Raw genomic sequence first — 16,060 nt, 5'->3', positions numbered from 1 at the left:
AGGAGCCTGTTGGTGTCAGGGCTCTGGCAGGGGCACACCATGGGTGTTTGCTGGCAGGCACATGGACAGTGAACTCAAACACAGGCTCCCAACCAAACACCAGCTTGTGGGCCTGTAACCGCTGGGAGGTTTGTTTTTCTGCATGACTGCCCATCAAACCACTCCTGCCCGCCCAGGTTAGCTTGCAGCACCAGCTGCCAAAGGTATTTCACACCTGTAGCAGTTCCCCCCCAGTGCAAACATGACTCTTGCTGACAACTTTGGATTTACCACCCGTACTTTGTGGCTCTAACACGGCCTCAAAAAAAAAAAAAAAAGCTCTGTAGAACAGCAGTGTCAAATTAGATTTGCACTTGCTAAAAGCAGAGCCTTGAATTACAAACTAATCATATCAGTGCCAAGCGTTAATTAGCACAGCCAGCTTGCTGAGCAAAGCTAAGCCACGGCCTGACTGAAGGCCAGGGACTGCAGCAGCATCCCCTCTGTGCCCTGCTCCGTATCCCTTGCTTGAGCTGTTCAAGCCCACATGGAGAGGGAGAGCAAACACCACGGGTAACCCACAGCAGCTTGGGGCTCCCCAGGGACCCCACAAACACAAAACCCCACAGCAGAGCCTCGGGCAGGCCGGGGACACCACCAGGCAGCACCGCAGGCCTGTGCTTGCACCAACAGCACTGCTGGCAGCAGGCACACGTGGCTCTGCCGTGCATTAACCACCAGACAAGCGCTCTGTACTTCCACTGTGTGTATTCTCCTGGGGGAGCCCCCCAGCGTGCCGGGGGCTGTGCAGCCCCGACCTCTCCCCACACCCTCCAGTTCCTCCCGCAGCGTTTGTCCCTCGGGAGCAGCGATGGGGGGAGCGCAGCAGCCCCTGGGTGCCAGGCAGGCGAGGGACGAGGCGCTCAGTCCGTGGCGGAGGCAGGCAGCACCTAACCCTCCTTGTAGGTGCCCCGCGGGGGGATGAGCCCGGCGGCTACGAGGCGCCCTTCGGTCGATAGGAAGTTGAAGGTGGCGCAGGCGTTCGGCTGTGGAAGGAAAGAGGATGAAGAAGGTCAGGAGGGGGAAGGGGCCACGACCCCCTCCCTGCAGCCCGCCTGTGCCCCCGGGATACCCCCACGTCCCCCTCACCGTGTCCTGCACCTCCACGGCGATCCCACACGCCCGCATCTGCTTCAGCACGGCGGGATGGAGCCGCTCCACCCTGTCCCCGGTACCCAGCACCAGCACCTCTGCAACGGGACACGGCGGGGGCAGACGGATGGGGGCTGGCGGGGAGCCCCCCCGAGCCCCCAACACCTTCCCCTTGGGTACCGGTTCCCCACGTACCAACCGGGGGCTCCAGCAGGCGGAACAGTGCCAGGCTCTGGAAGGAGATGTCCTGCCACGAGCCGACCTGCGGGGATAACACGGGGATGAACGGGGCGGCTCGGGACCGACCCCGGCACCGTCCCGACCCCATTCCCGGTCCCGGTCCCGTCCCACACTCACGTTCCACTGCAGGATGGCGCGGGGCAGCACGGCGCAGGGCCCCACCACCACGCTGCCGCTGACGGTGAAGCCGCGGGGGCTGTAGCCCTCGATGAAGGCGCTGCCGGGGCTCTCGGGCTTCAGCACCGTCACCCGCGTCCGCTGGTACAGCTCGTCGTCCGCCGGGGTCAGCCGGTAACCGCGCCACGGCGCCCTGCGGGGACCGGGGCTGCCTCAGTACCGGCGTGAAACCCCCCCCAGACCCCCACCGAGCCCCCCCAGGTCCCCCCGACCCGCACCGTGCCGCCAGCCCCGCTCCCTCCCGGCCCAGCCGCCTCAGCGCCGCCGCCGCCATTTTGTGGCCGCCGGGGCCGCGGGCGCGGCCCCGCCCCTCCCGGTGCCCCCCCCCCCCCATATCCCGCCCGGTCCCCACGCGGGGCGCCCCCGGTGGGCTCGGGGCCGTGATGGGGGTGTTCGCCCCCCCCCCCAAAAAACACCACCGCCACCATCGCTTCTCGCCCCCTCACACCCAGCCCGTGACACCGGCACCCGTGGGGAGGGGTCGGGGTGGCGGGGACACCGGGGGACACCGGGGGGACACCGGAGGGGGGATAACGGGGGTCCCGTTAGCGGGGCTGAAGCCGGGGAGTCCCGGAGCGGGCGGCTCCGCTGGCTCCGGGTCCGCCCGGGGCGGGCTTTGGCCCCGGCTCCGGAGCAAAACCGAAACCGGCAGCGGCGGGGAAGGGGAAGCGGGCGGCACGGCGGCGGAGCGCTGCCTGCGGGGCTCCCCGCTCTGCCCCGGCCCTGCCCCGGGGGGGTCCCCACGGCCCCGAGCCACCGGGGAGGTCTCACCGGAGCCGCGGGTGCCCGGCGGGTGGAGGTGAGCGGCGGCGGGCAGCGCCGTGCCGCACCGGGAAGGGGACGGGGGGCTCGGCCGCCCTGCACCGGGGGGCTCGGGAGGGGACCGGGGGGCGCGGAGCCCCGTGGGGGGCCGTGGGGAGCCGGTCCCGGGGCTGTCCCGCTGAGAGAGGGGCGCTCAGCCCCGGAGCAGCGGGCACCGGGCGGTGCTGGCAGTGCCCACCGGGCTCCCGCTGCTCTGTGGGGCTGGGGGCGATGCCCCCGGTGCGGGGTGGGCAGCCCCGGTGTCGCCCCGTGGCACGGTGGAGCCCCGGTAGCCTCGCCGTGCTGCCGTGGCCTCCCCAGTTCCCGTTTCCCCGTCTGTGCTGTGCTCAGAGGGGAGCTGGGGGCACGGTGGTGGGGGGCTGGGACGGAGCCGCAGCCCCCTCCCCGTGCCACCTGCCTGGGGCCAGAGCCAGGGCCAGGTGTAACGGGAAGCCCCCGGTGTCGGTCACAGAACCGCTCCTGCCAGCACACCGGGACCCTGCTACGGGGTAGGGGAGCCGTCGGGATTCCCCGCAGGGCAGGGGACGGTTTCATTTCCCCGGGTGCCCGAGTTTCTCCTTGCCAGGGCCGGGTGACACGGGGCTGGCGGCAGCGGGGGGGCCGCGCTGTGCCCGTCTCCGGCACCCCCGGCACAGGTGCCGAGGCGGGTGCCCTCCCTCGGGGCCGGCTCAGGTTTCCGGGCCCCGCTGAGGGCTGCTCCGGTGGCACCAGATGCTCCTGCCCCACCGGGGCTTTGTTCGGAGCCGTTTCCTCGTGGCCCTCCCCTTGGCACTTGGCCCGCGGTGAGGGGGGAGCAGCGACACAACCCTGGCACAACCTCTCCCAGCACCCCCAGCCACAACCGGCCCGGCCGTGGCCCCTGTACGGCTCCTCCACCCTGGCGGTAAGTCGCCCTTCTCCCCCTCGGCCCGGTTGAGCCGGGTGCAGGGCGGTGGCCCCCCATGCCCGTCCTTCCGCGGCGCCGGCGCGGGCAACGGAATCCCAAAAGCAGCTGTCCCCGCTGCGCCCAGCTGCCCTGGGATTTCGTTACCCGCGCTCCCGCCTCTGCCTCAGCCGCCACCGCCGTGCACCCACTGTCCCCACGCCGCTCGCCCTGCTCTAACCCCTGCGTGGGGCCGTGCGGGGAGCAAGGGGGTGCAGTGGGGCATCCCGGCCGGCCTCGTGGCTCAGCCCCGCACTCTGGGGGCTCTCCGGTGGGCTCGTGCTCTTGATGGCTAAAGATAGCAGCTCGCTTCCTGGGGACGAGCCACCAGGGCCAGCGTGCTGAGCGGTGGCCTCCAGCTCCTGGCCATAGCGGGGACGTGGCCACCTGCTTTGGGGCTCATGGGTCCCGAGATGCTGCATGAGCCTCGTGCCACCGCCAGCCCGTGCGGGGCTCTCCCCGACCCCGGGGTGTCGACAGGCGGCAGGAGGCCGTGTGCCAGCACGGGGTGAGCGGTGCTCGGGCAGGATCCAGCCCCCAGAGAGAGACGGCTTTGGAATGACACGATCACTCCCGCTGAGCGCGCAGCCAGAGAGCCATCGGGGATGTCGTGTCTGTCCAAAGCTCTTTCGGCACCTCTGAGAGCCCCCCCGGGCCGCACAGCGTGCACAGGAGCCCTTTTCCTCTGCTGCAAGGAGCTGCGCAAGGACGGCGCTGCCATGTGCTGGGCCCCCCCTGGTGCTCTGGTGATGGAGACGGACAGAGCCAGCCCCAGCCCTGCTCTACAGGCCCCATCGAGCGGCTCCGGGGGGGGGACATCAGCCCAGCGTGGATGTGTACCCCCCCCCCGGCAGCCAGGCAGGGGGTCCTGGGCGGCTCCTGCCCTGCGGACAGTCAGCAGTTGGTCTGGTGTGAGCAGCAATTCTCAGATCACCTCTTGGCTGTGGGTGGTGCAGGGAGCACCCCAGCTCGGGGGCTGCCTGGGGGGGCTGTCCCCACGGCGGGGCTGTGTCCCCCACTTCAAGTTTCGGATTTGCAGGACCCATGGAGGAGCTGCCGGGTTCCTGAGGGCACCCAAACAAAGGGCTGCGCCGCCGGCATCGCCCTCGCCCTGCCGTGCACATAAGCCCTGGAGGAACCGGTTCAGGCCCTGCGGGCAGAGAGGCCCCCCCACGGCACGGAGGGAAGGGCGGTGGGGGGCCCACGTGCTCCGGGCTGCCACGGATGGGGGTTTGGGCGCTTCCTGGATACCGGCTCCCCACAAACCAGGCCCCGGGGCACGGGGCTGCAGCATGGCCCCACCAGGAAGCCAGGCTGGGGCTGGGTGGCTGCCTGTGGGGAGCTGCTGCCGGCCCCCCCGGGGCCCTGGTGCTGCAGCTGGGGACACGAGGAGGGGACCCAATGTCTGCAGGGGTGGTGGCGCTGGGGGAGCTGGCACAGCGCAGGGCACAGCGGGCACCGCGGCCGTGATGGCGAGCAGCAGGGCGTGACCCCATCGCTTCCACCTCCTCCCTGCGGGGCCGGGCCCATAAGGGGCTGCAGGCAGCGGGTGCCCAGCATGGGGGGAGCTGGGGCTGCAGGCACACAGTGGGGTGCACAGCCCCGTGCCCCGTTTCACGGCCCAGTAGCGTGTGTGTGCCCGTGGTGTTGACACTTTTGGTGTGGTCACTTTTGGTCCCTGTCCCCGCAGCCCGGCCGGGTTGGGGCTCCCCATGCCGGGGGGCAGCAGCGGGGCTGGGGGCACTGCATGGGGCTGTCCTGGGGGCTCCCCTCTGCGCCCCGCAGCCTCCCCGCCAACACCGCCGTGCCAGGCCGTGCCGTGCCGGCTCAGCCCCGTGGGATCCCGGCTCTGCAGGGCCCGCAGCCCCCCGCTGCCCCCCGCCTACTGGGGCCGTGCCCGGTGCCCCCCGTTTGTGGCCGTGCCCCCTCCCCAGCCCGCCCGCCACACCCAGCATGGCGGCGCCGTACCGCCCGCCACACCCAACATGGCGCCGCGGCGCCCGCAGCCCCCAAGATGGCCGCCGGGCAGCGCCCAAGATGGCCGCCGGGCAGCGCCGCGCGCCTCGCTCAACATGGCGGGCGCGCTCCTCCGAGATCGGGCGGCTCGGTGTCGTCACTTCCGCCCCGCCACCGGAAGCGGCGGCCGGGCTGCTATGGAGACGGCCGAGGGCCGCCCGGCGGTGGCGGCGACGCTGCGGGCGCTGAGCGCGGCGCTGGGGGGCCCGGCGGGGCTGTGGGTGAAGGAGAGCAGCGCCCGCAACCTGCGGCACCGGGACTTCCTGGCGCCGCGCGCCGCGCTGAGGGCAGCCTTCAGCGGGGGGCAGGTAGGCGGGGAGGGGCGGGTAGGCCTCGGGTAGGCCGCGGGGCCTGAGGGCTGAGGGGCGGGGGGCGTGGCCTACGCACTGGGGGCGTGGCCTATGCAATAGGGGTGTGGCTTGCAGCCAGGGGGCGTGGCCTCGCCACGTGCAGCCCCCGATCCCCGCGCTTCTTGCCCCTTAGGTGCCCCCTGACGTCATCGCGGGCGTGACGTCAGCGTCGGGCCCCGGGGCGCTGCGGGTTCGGGGCTGCCAGCAGACGGGCGCGGGGCTGGCCGTGCAGCTGCGGCGCCCCGAGGCCTTCCGCCAACTGCTGGGCCCCCCGCCCGCCACGGAGCCCCCACCCGCTGCGAGGCAGGAGCCGGGGCAGGAGGCGGTGGTGCTGCACTGCCCGGCCCTGCGCCGCCCCGCTGCCCTGGCGCCCCGCCACCTGCGCCCCGTGCTGCTCGCCGACCACCTGGCCCAGCTGCTGCGTGCTCAGGGGTGAGTGCCTCGCCCCCACGTCTTGCTAGTGTCACGCCGCCCGTGTCATGCGCATGGCACATGCTTTTGTTGCTCGCCCGCAGGGTCAGCGCCCACCTGGTCCCTGCTGTCAGCGACCAGGGGAGCCTGGAGGTGCTGCGGCAGCTCCGTGTGGAGTGGCCCTGCGGTGGTGCCGCCGGCCCTGACGCTGTCTCAGCCTTGAAGCAAGTGCTCAGCCGCTGTCCCTACGCCGCAGCGTGTGAACCAGGTGCAGCCTCGCTGCCGGAGGATGTGGTCTGTAAAGTGCACCTGAAGAGTTTCGTGGAGCAGCAGGGCTTGGTGGGCTACGACCCCAACCTGGATGTCCTTCTTGGTGAGCCTCACGTGGGCGTTACACTCTGGTGTAATGGCAGGGGAGAAAGGCTGTAAAAGGCCTGTTTGCTTTTTCCTGTTCTTACAGAGAATAAGGGGCGTTTAGGTTCAGATAGCTTCCTCCTTTTACTCCCTTTCAATCTGGTTTGAGCCAGAAACGCAGACAGCCTGGGGCAGACCCAGCTGTGTGAGACGAGCCCTTTGTCCCACTCTGAGTATCCTTCCTCCTTTCAGTGACAGAGGGGAAGCTGCGGTCCCTGGCTGAGCTGCAGCAGGCCGTTCTGCAGTGCACGGTGAGTGACCCCGCGGTGCTGCCTGGCAGTCGCTCTCCAGATGTTCCCTCCTGTCACGTGGCAGCATTTGAACTCGCTGCTGTGCTCTGCCACAGGCTGAAGGCCAGGGGAGCCGCTGCAGCATCGTGCACGTGGTGAGCTGCGAGGAGGAATTCCAGCAGCAGCAGATGGACCTGCTCTGGAGGATTTTGGATCCAGGAGCCCACACAGCTTCGCAGGTGAGGAATTTCACACCTTCCTCATTGTGGCCCCCCTGCATCTTTGTGCTGAGGCAGCCCGTCGTCAACCTCTGCAGGGGGTGCTGAGGCCCAGCCTTGCACCTTTGCGAGGCTTCCCTTCCCCTTGGCAGCCCCTCTCCTCTTGCCTGGGCAGCGGAGCAGTACCCATTCCCTTGCAATTTTAGCACTAAAGAAAGAGGAACAGGAGAAAACTGCAGGGACACAGCTAGAATAGGAGTGTCTTAACTGAATGCAGTGCTGTGTTTTAGCAGCCCCCCTTTTCCCATGACGTGAGCAGAGCTTTTCCTGGCAGCTCTGCAGGCACAGCTCTTCCTGCACCGCATTTCAGCAGAGCTTCTGAGCCTTTGCCCTAGCACGCCCTCCTCTCTCTTTCAGAAGCACCTTGTCTGTGGGCCAGTGAAGGTGACGAACCCCTCGTTCCCCATCGGGGCAGACCAGTACTTCCAGTAAGTGGGTGTTGAGCAAGGAGCCTGTTGTGCTGCTAGCCTGGTGTCTTGTGCTGTGCTGTTTGGCTCTGCGGAGCTCCCTGGTGGTGCAGGGAGAATCCTGTGCAACTCCAGGTTCCTCAATTCTGCTTTTCTGTTCCTCGTGGCCATTTCTAGAGGTCTGGAGATGCAGGATGGGGCAGGAGAAGAACTGTTTTGCCCTCCCGAGGCTCAGCATCCCCCTCGCTGAGCTGCTGCCTCCCTGCGTTAGCAGACAGCCCTGGCATGGCGCAGCCCTTTTTAAGCCAAAAGGCAGAGCCTGGGCCTGGTGCAGAGGCTTTTTCCCCACTGCTAGCAGCAGTGCAGCTCTCCCTGGCCTGCTGCGGGTGGGTTCTGCGTGCTGCTGTTGCAGCAGGGCTGAGGGAGGCTGGGGGCAGACTGTGGATGCACGCTGGGCAGAGGCGGTGGCTCTGAGTGTCCGTGTTCCCCCCAGGCTCCGAAAGCGCCAGATGTACGATGCCTCCGTGATGAAGTACGGGGAGCTCGCGCACGGTGAGAGCCTGAGGGGTCGGGGCTGGGCAGGCGCCGTGGTTCCCAGCCCCCCGCCCGGCTGTGCAGAGCCCCCCGGAGGTTTCCTGCCGGGGCTGCAGCGAGCGGTGCCTGACGCCACCCCGCGTGTCCCGCAGACGAGGCCTGGACGGAGGTGATCGAGACCCTCACGGTGGCTGCCATCAGGTTTGAGCTGCTGAGCACCGCGCACCGCAGCCAGGTAGGACGCCCACGAGCGCCGTGGTTTGCACAGAGCGGGGCAGCGGGAGCACAGCGCAGGTGGAGGAGCAGCAGGAGCAGGGGGACGCGAAGCACGGGGTGAGGGGAGGCACTGCACTGACCCTGCGGCTGCCTGAAGCTCGATGAGGGGTTGGGTTTCCACGGGGTGCAGCAGTGGGATGCGCAGGGTGTGGGCACGGTGCTCAGCCTGGTGGTTGTGTTCTGGCTGCTGGGGAGGGCTGCAGGAGGCGCAGGGCTGGCTCCTTGCTGCACAGCCCCTCCTGCAGCTCCCCCCTGCCCGCAGCTCACCCTGGACCTGGAGGCCAGCAGCATCTCCACAAAGGGAACCAAGAGCGGCGCCTTCGTGATGTACAACTGCGCCCGGCTGGCCACGCTGTTTGACACCTACCAGCGGGCTGTGGAGCAGGGTGAGCGCCTGCCCTGCCACCCCCAGGCTGCTCCTCGTGCCTGCAGCCTTCTCTGGGCACAACCACAGTCTCCTCCTTCCTTTCCAGGAACGTACCCGCCTCTGCCACCAGCGTCCACGCTGAACTTTTCCTGCCTCCGGGAAGAGGTGAGCGCAGAGGGATGGGGCCCAAGACCTGCATGCCCACAGCTCCCCGGGCTGGCTGCTCCTGGCCCTCTCTGACAGGGGTACCCTTTTCACAGGGAGAATGGCTCCTGCTTTTCAACTACCTCCTGCCTTTCCCTGAAGTCCTGCAGCAAGCAGCACAGCTGCCCGCACCCAGCAAGGGGCTCCGGATCACAGCCAACACCGAGGCAGTGAGTGCAACACCCCAGAGCACCCATAGGTGCTCCGAGAGCCCTGCCCCTGGGCAAGGCCCTGCCTCCACAGGGTGGGTGCTGAGGGGGATCCCTGGGGAGATGGCAAACACGGCGCTGCTCATGCTGCACGGGGTGGCTCCAGGCTGGCCAGAGCCCTTGTACTAACAGCAGCTCTGTGTTGCAGGTGTGCAAGTTCCTGGTCCAGCTCAGCATGGACTTCAGCTCCTACTACAACCGGGTCCACATTCTCGGGGTGAGTCGAATGTCCCAGGCTGGTTGTTGGAGGGTTGCAGCCCTGCCCAGGGTGGGGCAAAGCTGTGGGGTGTCTGCTGGCAGTAGGCTGCTGGCTGCCAGTCCTGCAGAGCCCTTCAGGGACACGGAAGCAGGGGAAAGAGGCAGCAATGTCAGGAAATGTGGCCACCACCCTGTCACTGCCTTTCTCCTTGCAGGAGCCCTTCCCTCACCTCTTTGACCAGATGTTCGCCCGCCTCCATCTGCTGGGAGCAGTGAGAGACGTGTTCCACCGTGCCCTGGCGACGCTGCACCTCCCTCCTCTCAGCCAGATCTGAGCCCCCCCCGAGGAGTGGCACCACAGAGGGACAGCCACCAGCACCCCTAGGGGAAGGACAGAGGGCTGCCTGAGGGCAAGGGAGGGAGAGTCCAGGCACGCCTGAACCCATCGTGGTGCCTCCCCCTTCCCAGACTGTGTTCTGAGGGTCTGGGGATGTGCCCAGGGTGGGGGATGTGCAAGAGCCTGCAGCGTCCCGGGGCACAAGGAGGTGATGCAGCAGGCAGCCCTGGGGCCCAGCACACCCACAGCACCAGGCACTGATCTCCAAAGCCGTTTATTGAAGGGCAGCTCTGCTGGCAGAGAGCTCCTGCAGCCCGAGGGCTGCCAATACAGAACCTTTGGTCCGACAGGTCCAATACAGGCGTTGCTGGACAAATGCTGCGTGTCTGAGCCAGCCGTGAGCACCAGGGGCAGGGAGGGACACAGGCGTGGGGACTGGGAAAAAGGTCAGTGCTGAGCACAGGATGGGAGAGCTGTGCTGCTGCCTGTTCCCACACCCCTGCCCAGCTGTAGGGAGCAGGGCAGCAGTGCTTACGTGCAGCCTGCTGTCCCAAAAGCACAGCACCAGGCTTTTTGGGGTGGTGGGACTGCACCCAGAGCACCCGCCCTGGAGTGGCTGAGCAGTGCAGAGCTGTGCTCAGCACCCTCCTGAGCAGCTTCCTCTCTAGGAGCAGAGCTAGAAAGATGCACCCCACCCCTCCCTTACCACGGGAGGAGAAATGAGAGCTCACACTCTCCTGCTCTTCCTTTAGTGCCTGGGAGCTGTCAGGGCCAGGCCACAGCTGCCCCCAGGCAAGGCTGTGCTGTCCCAAGGGACTGAGCCCCCCCAGCTCCAGGCTAGGGCAGGGGTTGAGGTGACAGAACACGCATGTCACCGCAGGGGAGCAGGATTTGCTGCACGCCCCCCTCTTACTGGGCATCATCTCTCCATGGGCTGCCCGGGGGCGGCGCAGCGCAGCAGCTCCAGGCCGTGCCCGCAGAGCACGCAGTACCAGCACTGCTCACCCTCTGCTTCCGCCTCCTCCCAGCAGTCCAGCTCGGCCAGGTCGGGCACGTGGAAGAAGGAGGTGCTCAGTGCCTCCAGGCTGCCCCAGTGCAGGCGCCACAAGCTCAGGCGCTGGTCCACGGAGGCGGAGAGCAGCAGGTCCGGTCGCAGCACCCTGATCCCTGTTACGTGGGCAGCGTGGGCGCAGGGCCTGGAGACCCGCTCCAGGACACGCAGGCAGGGCTCTGGCGCAGCCTCGTCGCGGCTCAGCGCCACCTCCAGCAGGCAGACGTGGATGGAGCCGTCGTCGCTGCCGCTGGCCACCAGGAAGCGTCCCTCGGGCAGCTCTCGGATGTGGAGGCTGTTGACGCCGCAGCTGTGAGCCGTGATGGTGAGCAGCGGGGTGCCCAGGGCTGGGAAAAGAGGCTTTGTTAGGACACGGAAGGCTCCGTGTGGCTGAAGCGTGCAGGGCAGCTGCTGGGACGGCCTCAGCATCCCCGGGGAGGCAGGAGAGGATCCGTCCAGGGCTGCACTCACCCAGGGGCTGCATCTCCCCCTCAGCGTGCTGTAGGGCATCCGCGGCATCCCTGATAGGGGCGGTGATGTCCCAGAAGGCGACACTGCCATCGGTTGCAGCACTGCACAGGAGGTGTCTCCTAAAAGGGAGGTGTTCAGGGAGACTGGAGCCACCTCCAGCTCAGAGGAAGGGCCCCACTGCCATTACGGAGCAACTGCTCCCATCCCTGCTGCACAGACACCACAACCACAAGCGCTCCATCCCTTCCACCAGCCCTGATGAGCCTTCTCCCCAAAGCCCTGGTGCTGCGCACTGTCCTTGTGCTCAGGACTCACCTCTCCCCTCCTGCCTGTGTGTGCAGGAACGCCTCCACCTTCAGCACGCAGCGCTGGTGGTGAAATGACTCCGCCACGAGCAGCAGCCTCTGGGCAGCCTCCAGCAGCACAAAGAGCCTGTGATGGAGCAGGGGGAGGTTGGTGCGGGGAGAAGGGGGCTCCCAGCACCTCAATCCCTGCGTGGTGCCACCCTGCTCCTGGTGTGGAGCTGGCAGCTGAGCCCACCAGTGGCTCCTCACCGCACGGATCCGTCGCTGCACGCGGCGGCCAGGAACTTGCAGGGTGCCGGCAGCTGCTCGGTGGTGGTCCCAGGCACAACAGAGAGGGACATGTACCTGGGCAAACACACAACACTTGCTCCACACCCGCTGCTCCAGGGGGAAGGGGTCACAGCACAGCCCGAGCCCAGCGTTGGACGCAGCTCTGGGCACTCGGAGGTCCCAAGGACTGAGCCTCTCCCTAACCCCAAAGCCCCTTGAAGCCTCGGGCAGCCACTGAGCATCACCTTGTCTCCGGGTCCATCTTGACGAGCTTGTGCCTGTTTTTCATGCGATCCCAGTGCTCGTCCAGCCGGTGGGAGGCCACGTGGACGACCTGGCAGGACACCGCGCTCTCGGAGGCCGTGTCGGCGCTGCACAGCAGCCGGTAGCACTCGATCTGCGCCCGGCCGCCCGCCGAGAACAGGAGGGTAGACAGACCCACCGCGTCGGGCTGCGCGGGGCTGGCCAGCGCCAGCGCCCTCACGCTGGAGATGTGGTCGCTGAGCCTGGCGAGGGGCACGGCCGCACGGGATTGCTCGCTGAGCGTGAGCACGCAGGCCGTGGTGTCCTCGCTGCCGGTGACGAAGACGTTAACGGGGTGGCGGCCGGGCACCCGCACCGCCCCCAGGCGCCGCACGCAGGCGATCTCCCGCCCATGCAGGGACTCCAGCAGCACCTGCTGCTCGCAGGGCTCGGCCTCGCTGCTGTAGAGCATCACGTCCCCGCTCTTGATGTAGGCGAAGGTTTCGGCCGAGGGGCTGCTGCAGTAGCTCCAGGAGCGGTGCCCTCCTCCGCAGGGGATGCAGTGGAGGTTCTCCCCAGTCCTGGTGCTCCACACCACAAAGTTGTCGGCGTGAAATCCCAGCACGAGGAGGTCCCCGCCGGGGGTGAAGCGCAGCTCCTCGATCCACTGCAGCCCTTTGCAGGGCCTGTGCTTCCACAAGACCTCCAGCCGCTGGCCCTGCAGGCGCAGCTGGCGGTAGCAGCCGTCCCGGCCCGTGCTGTAGATGTAGTCCTTGTGGCAGCTCACCGAGGTGACCCCGGCCTTCCCGTGCAGCCCGAAGAGCACAGACAGAGGTTCCTCAAGGGGCTGAGTCCCATCGTGAGACAAACAAGAGAGCTCCAACTCGCTCTCAGAGTCCTCACCAACCGGGGAACCTCTGTCAGCAGTGCTGGTGTTCTCTGTGTCTGTCCCCGGGGAGCTGCTGCAGGGGAAGAGGAGGAGGGAGCCCCGGCGGTCCCCACACACCAGCAGCCCTCCCCGGGGCAGGAAGGCAGCACAGGTGTGCCAGCGCTGCCTGCAGGGGGGCAGCCGGTAGCGCCCCATCAGCCGCACTGAGGGCACCCGCCCGGGGCAGCAGGTGACGTCCAGCCAGAGCATCTCCCCGTGGGGACCGGAGGCCAGCAGAGCGGTGACAAGGGACAGCCTGGGGCGGGGGGCCCAGCTGAGCCCCATCACAGCCCCCTCGAACAGCCTCAGCCTGGCGGCGTGCTCGGGCTGGTCAAGGGCGAAGACGAGGAGATGCCCGTGGCCACCGGCCAGGGCGCACAGCGTGTCGGTCCCACTGGGCAGGGGGGTGACAGCCAGCACCCCGCGGGGCCCAGGGGTGGCAGCGGGGCCGAGCAGCGGCACCCAGCGCCCCGCCGCCTCCTCGTACACCTCCAGCCCGCCCGCCTCGCCCAGCGCCAGCACCCGGTGTGGCCCCGCCAGCCGCACGGCCCGCGGCCGCCCTGGAGCTCCCAGTGCCACCGCCACCGGGCTCGGGGCGTCCCGCCGGGGTCTCCAGAGCCGCGCTCCGCCGTCGGAGCCGCCGGTGGCGAGGCACCCCCCGGCGGGGCGCAGGGCCAGGGCTCGCAGGGCCCCGCGGTGCCCGCGCCTCGCCCGCCGCACGCCGCCGCCGCCGCCCCACTCCAGGCAGGCTCCGTCCTCCCCGGCGCTCACCGGGCTCGGTCCCCGGAGCGCCACGGCGGCCACCCTGGCCCCGTGCCCGTAGCACAGCAGCAGGCACGCGGCTTCACCGCTCCCTCCCAGCTCTCCCACTGCCCAGAGCCGCACGCTGCGATCCTCGGAGGCGGAGGCCAGCAGCCCCCGGGGCGCCGCGTAGCTCAGCGCCAGCACCGCGCCCCGGTGCCCCCGCAGCCTCCGCCGCGGCTCCTCCGCCTCCGCCGCCCTCCACAGCACCACGTCCCCCGTGGCCGTGCCGGCCGCCAGCGCCAGCCGCCCCCAGCCCGTCCCGGCCAGCACGGCGCAGCGCAGCGCCCCGGCCCCCCCGCACCGCGCCCGCCGCAGCCAGCGCCCCCCGCCCCGCCACTCGTACAGCGCCACGGCCCCGCCGCCCAGCGCCAGCGCCAGCCGCCCCCCCGGCGCCCAGCGAGCCTCCCACACCCGCTCCCCGAGCTGCCGCGCCCCCCCGCCGCCGCACGCCGCCAGCAGCGGGGAGCCCCCGGTACCGCCGGGCCCCCGCCGCACCGCCAGCACGGCCAGCCAGCGGCCGCCGAACGCCGCCACCCGCACCGCGGAGCCCCCCCTCTCGCCGCTGCCCGGCTCGGCCCGCAGCCCCAGCACGCTGGCCTCACGCAGCACGCTCCGCCGCCCCGCCGCCGTTGCCACGCCGCCGCCGGTCAGCAGGAACGCCGCCACCTCCGGGCCCGTGCCTGCCGGACAGCGCGTCAGCCACCGCCACCACCACCACCCCGTCCCCATCCCCATCCCCATCCCCATCCCCATCCCCGTCCCGGTCCCCGGTGCCCATCCCCGGCCGCTCACCCGCCAGCAGCACGTCCCCGGCGAACTCCAGCGCCGTTACCGGCGCCACCAGCGCCACCGACTCCATGGCCGGGAGGCGCCGCCCTCCCCTGCACGCTTTATTGGCGCGCCGCGAGGCCCCGCCCCCGGCCGGCGCGGGAAAACGCCACGTGCTCGGTGCCCGCCCTCAGCACAGCGCGGGAAAACGCCACGTGCTCGGAGCCCGCCGCCCCGCGCCTACAGCTCCACGTGCGCCCCCCCGTAGGCTTTGTCCATGGTCCACTCGCCCGGGCTCCCGGCCCCGGCCCCCGTCCCCCCGTAGCGCTCCATCTCCTGCTGGAACCGCTGCTGCCGCCTGCGGTTGGGGTCGACGTTGATCCAGTTGTTGGCGATCCACTTGGTGCCCTGCGTGACCAGGCAGCCCCCGTGCAGGGCGAAGTCGTCCAGCTCTCCCACCCAGCCTGCGGGAGCAACGCGCTGTTAGGAGGCAGCGCGGGTGCACGCTGATGCTGCTCCCAACCCGCAGCGCTTGTAAGGAGTCACTGAGCTACAAGGAGGGAGCTGGCTCTGTTCAGGCAGCTCCTCCTGGTGCCCCTCCACCTTCGCCCTAACCCCATCCTAGCACCTACACGAGGGTCTCCAGGGTGGGCTCCCCACGTGCAAAATGCCCGTTGTCCCTGTGTCTCCACTCCACACAAGGTGCTCTTGCATTCTGCTTCACAGATGCCATTTTTCTGAACTTTTCCCCAAAGGGGAGGGTGGCATCAAAGAGAGGGGAGCTGCCACTGGAAGGCTTGTGGAAGCCAGAGGTTCAAGGCCTCATTACACATCATGGTTCAGCAGTTCCAATCAATCCTCTCTCTTTATAGAGATCCCATGGATTTTCTGTGGCAGACTTCTGCAGCCTTTTTCCATTTAGGAACAATTTACTCATAAAAATACAACAGGGGTCTCCTAGTAGGGCAGTGATGGTGTTGATATTATTGTCCAACGGGACAAACAGCGGTCTTGTGACCTCGCTGTGGATTTTCTCAAGATGGAAACTCTAGCTGGGCTGCTCCCAAGAGACATGGGATGCTACATTCCTGCCTGCCAGTGCTCAAAACCCACCGTTGAAATGCTCTGGAGTCATGCTCACCAAACAGCTTAGAAGACTGAGGTTAATCCCCCAGCCTGGCTGTCAGGGAAAACTGCACTGCACTTTGTGAGAAAGACAGCCCCAAGGAGATATATCATCGGGCTGCAGCTGAGCTACAAAGCAGGAGCCGGCCCCAAGCACGGCAGAGCCCCGCGCGGGGTGGACCGTGCCTCCCTGTGCTGCTGAGCTTATGGCCGTGCCTTTGTCTGCCTCCCCTCCCCATCCCTGTGGGCAACACCACATCAGTGACACGCTTTGAATTGCAGACCAAGTTCCAGCAGGAGATTCAGCTCACACAGCAGGGTGGAAGGCAGCTGGCGATGGCTAGTGCAGCCAAGGTCTTTGTTTGCTAGCTAGTCCCGTCCCCCAAAGACATCAGGAGCCACTGACCTACTGCCTATAAACAAAGGCTTTTCAGAGTCAGGAAGCTCCTAGCCAGCTGGTGACAAGTAGACCCTACAGTTCCCACTAGCAGGCAGCTACCACCCTTAGGCTCTCTTCTGAGCTCCCAGCTGCCGCAAAACCCGCAGAAGACGGCTGTCACCTCCTGCAGTCC

At 68.2% G+C, this 16,060-nt stretch overlaps 3 protein-coding genes across 3 annotated transcripts in view; 1 reads left to right on the top strand and 2 right to left on the bottom strand.

Moving 5' to 3' along the window:
- Positions 1 to 1,516: 1,516 nt before the first annotated feature.
- On the bottom strand, positions 1,517 to 14,564 carry WDR6 (WD repeat domain 6). Its single transcript, XM_082768157.1, has 7 exons — positions 14,388 to 14,564; positions 11,866 to 14,275; positions 11,600 to 11,695; positions 11,361 to 11,477; positions 11,046 to 11,164; positions 10,529 to 10,921; positions 1,517 to 1,681 (listed from the first exon to the last, which is right to left on the bottom strand). The coding sequence occupies exons 1-7, from the start codon at positions 14,452 to 14,454 to the stop codon at positions 1,656 to 1,658; spliced, it is 3,228 nt and encodes a 1,075-aa protein (XP_082624283.1). The 5' UTR covers positions 14,455 to 14,564; the 3' UTR covers positions 1,517 to 1,655.
- Positions 5,346 to 10,520, top strand: DALRD3 (DALR anticodon binding domain containing 3). The gene is made up of 13 exons (XM_082768158.1): positions 5,346 to 5,616; positions 5,792 to 6,090; positions 6,174 to 6,442; positions 6,676 to 6,734; positions 6,830 to 6,952; positions 7,349 to 7,419; positions 7,892 to 7,950; positions 8,085 to 8,167; positions 8,471 to 8,594; positions 8,682 to 8,740; positions 8,836 to 8,949; positions 9,137 to 9,205; positions 9,402 to 10,520. The coding sequence occupies exons 1-13, from the start codon at positions 5,365 to 5,367 to the stop codon at positions 9,519 to 9,521; spliced, it is 1,701 nt and encodes a 566-aa protein (XP_082624284.1). The 5' UTR covers positions 5,346 to 5,364; the 3' UTR covers positions 9,522 to 10,520.
- P4HTM (prolyl 4-hydroxylase, transmembrane) overlaps positions 14,464 to 16,060 on the bottom strand; it is a 15,283-nt gene continuing 13,686 nt past the window's right edge. The window contains exon 9 of the mRNA XM_082768159.1: positions 14,464 to 14,827. Within this exon, the coding sequence (XP_082624285.1) occupies positions 14,604 to 14,827 (224 nt within the window). The 3' untranslated portion in view covers positions 14,464 to 14,603. The remainder of the gene's footprint in view (positions 14,828 to 16,060) is intronic.

Source organism: Aythya marila, assembly GCF_965140915.1.
Source record: "Aythya marila genome assembly, chromosome: 10".
NCBI lineage: Eukaryota > Metazoa > Chordata > Aves > Anseriformes > Anatidae > Aythya > Aythya marila.
The sequence above is the reverse complement of the archived record's forward strand: the minus strand, read 5'-3'. Positions and strand labels throughout refer to the sequence as shown.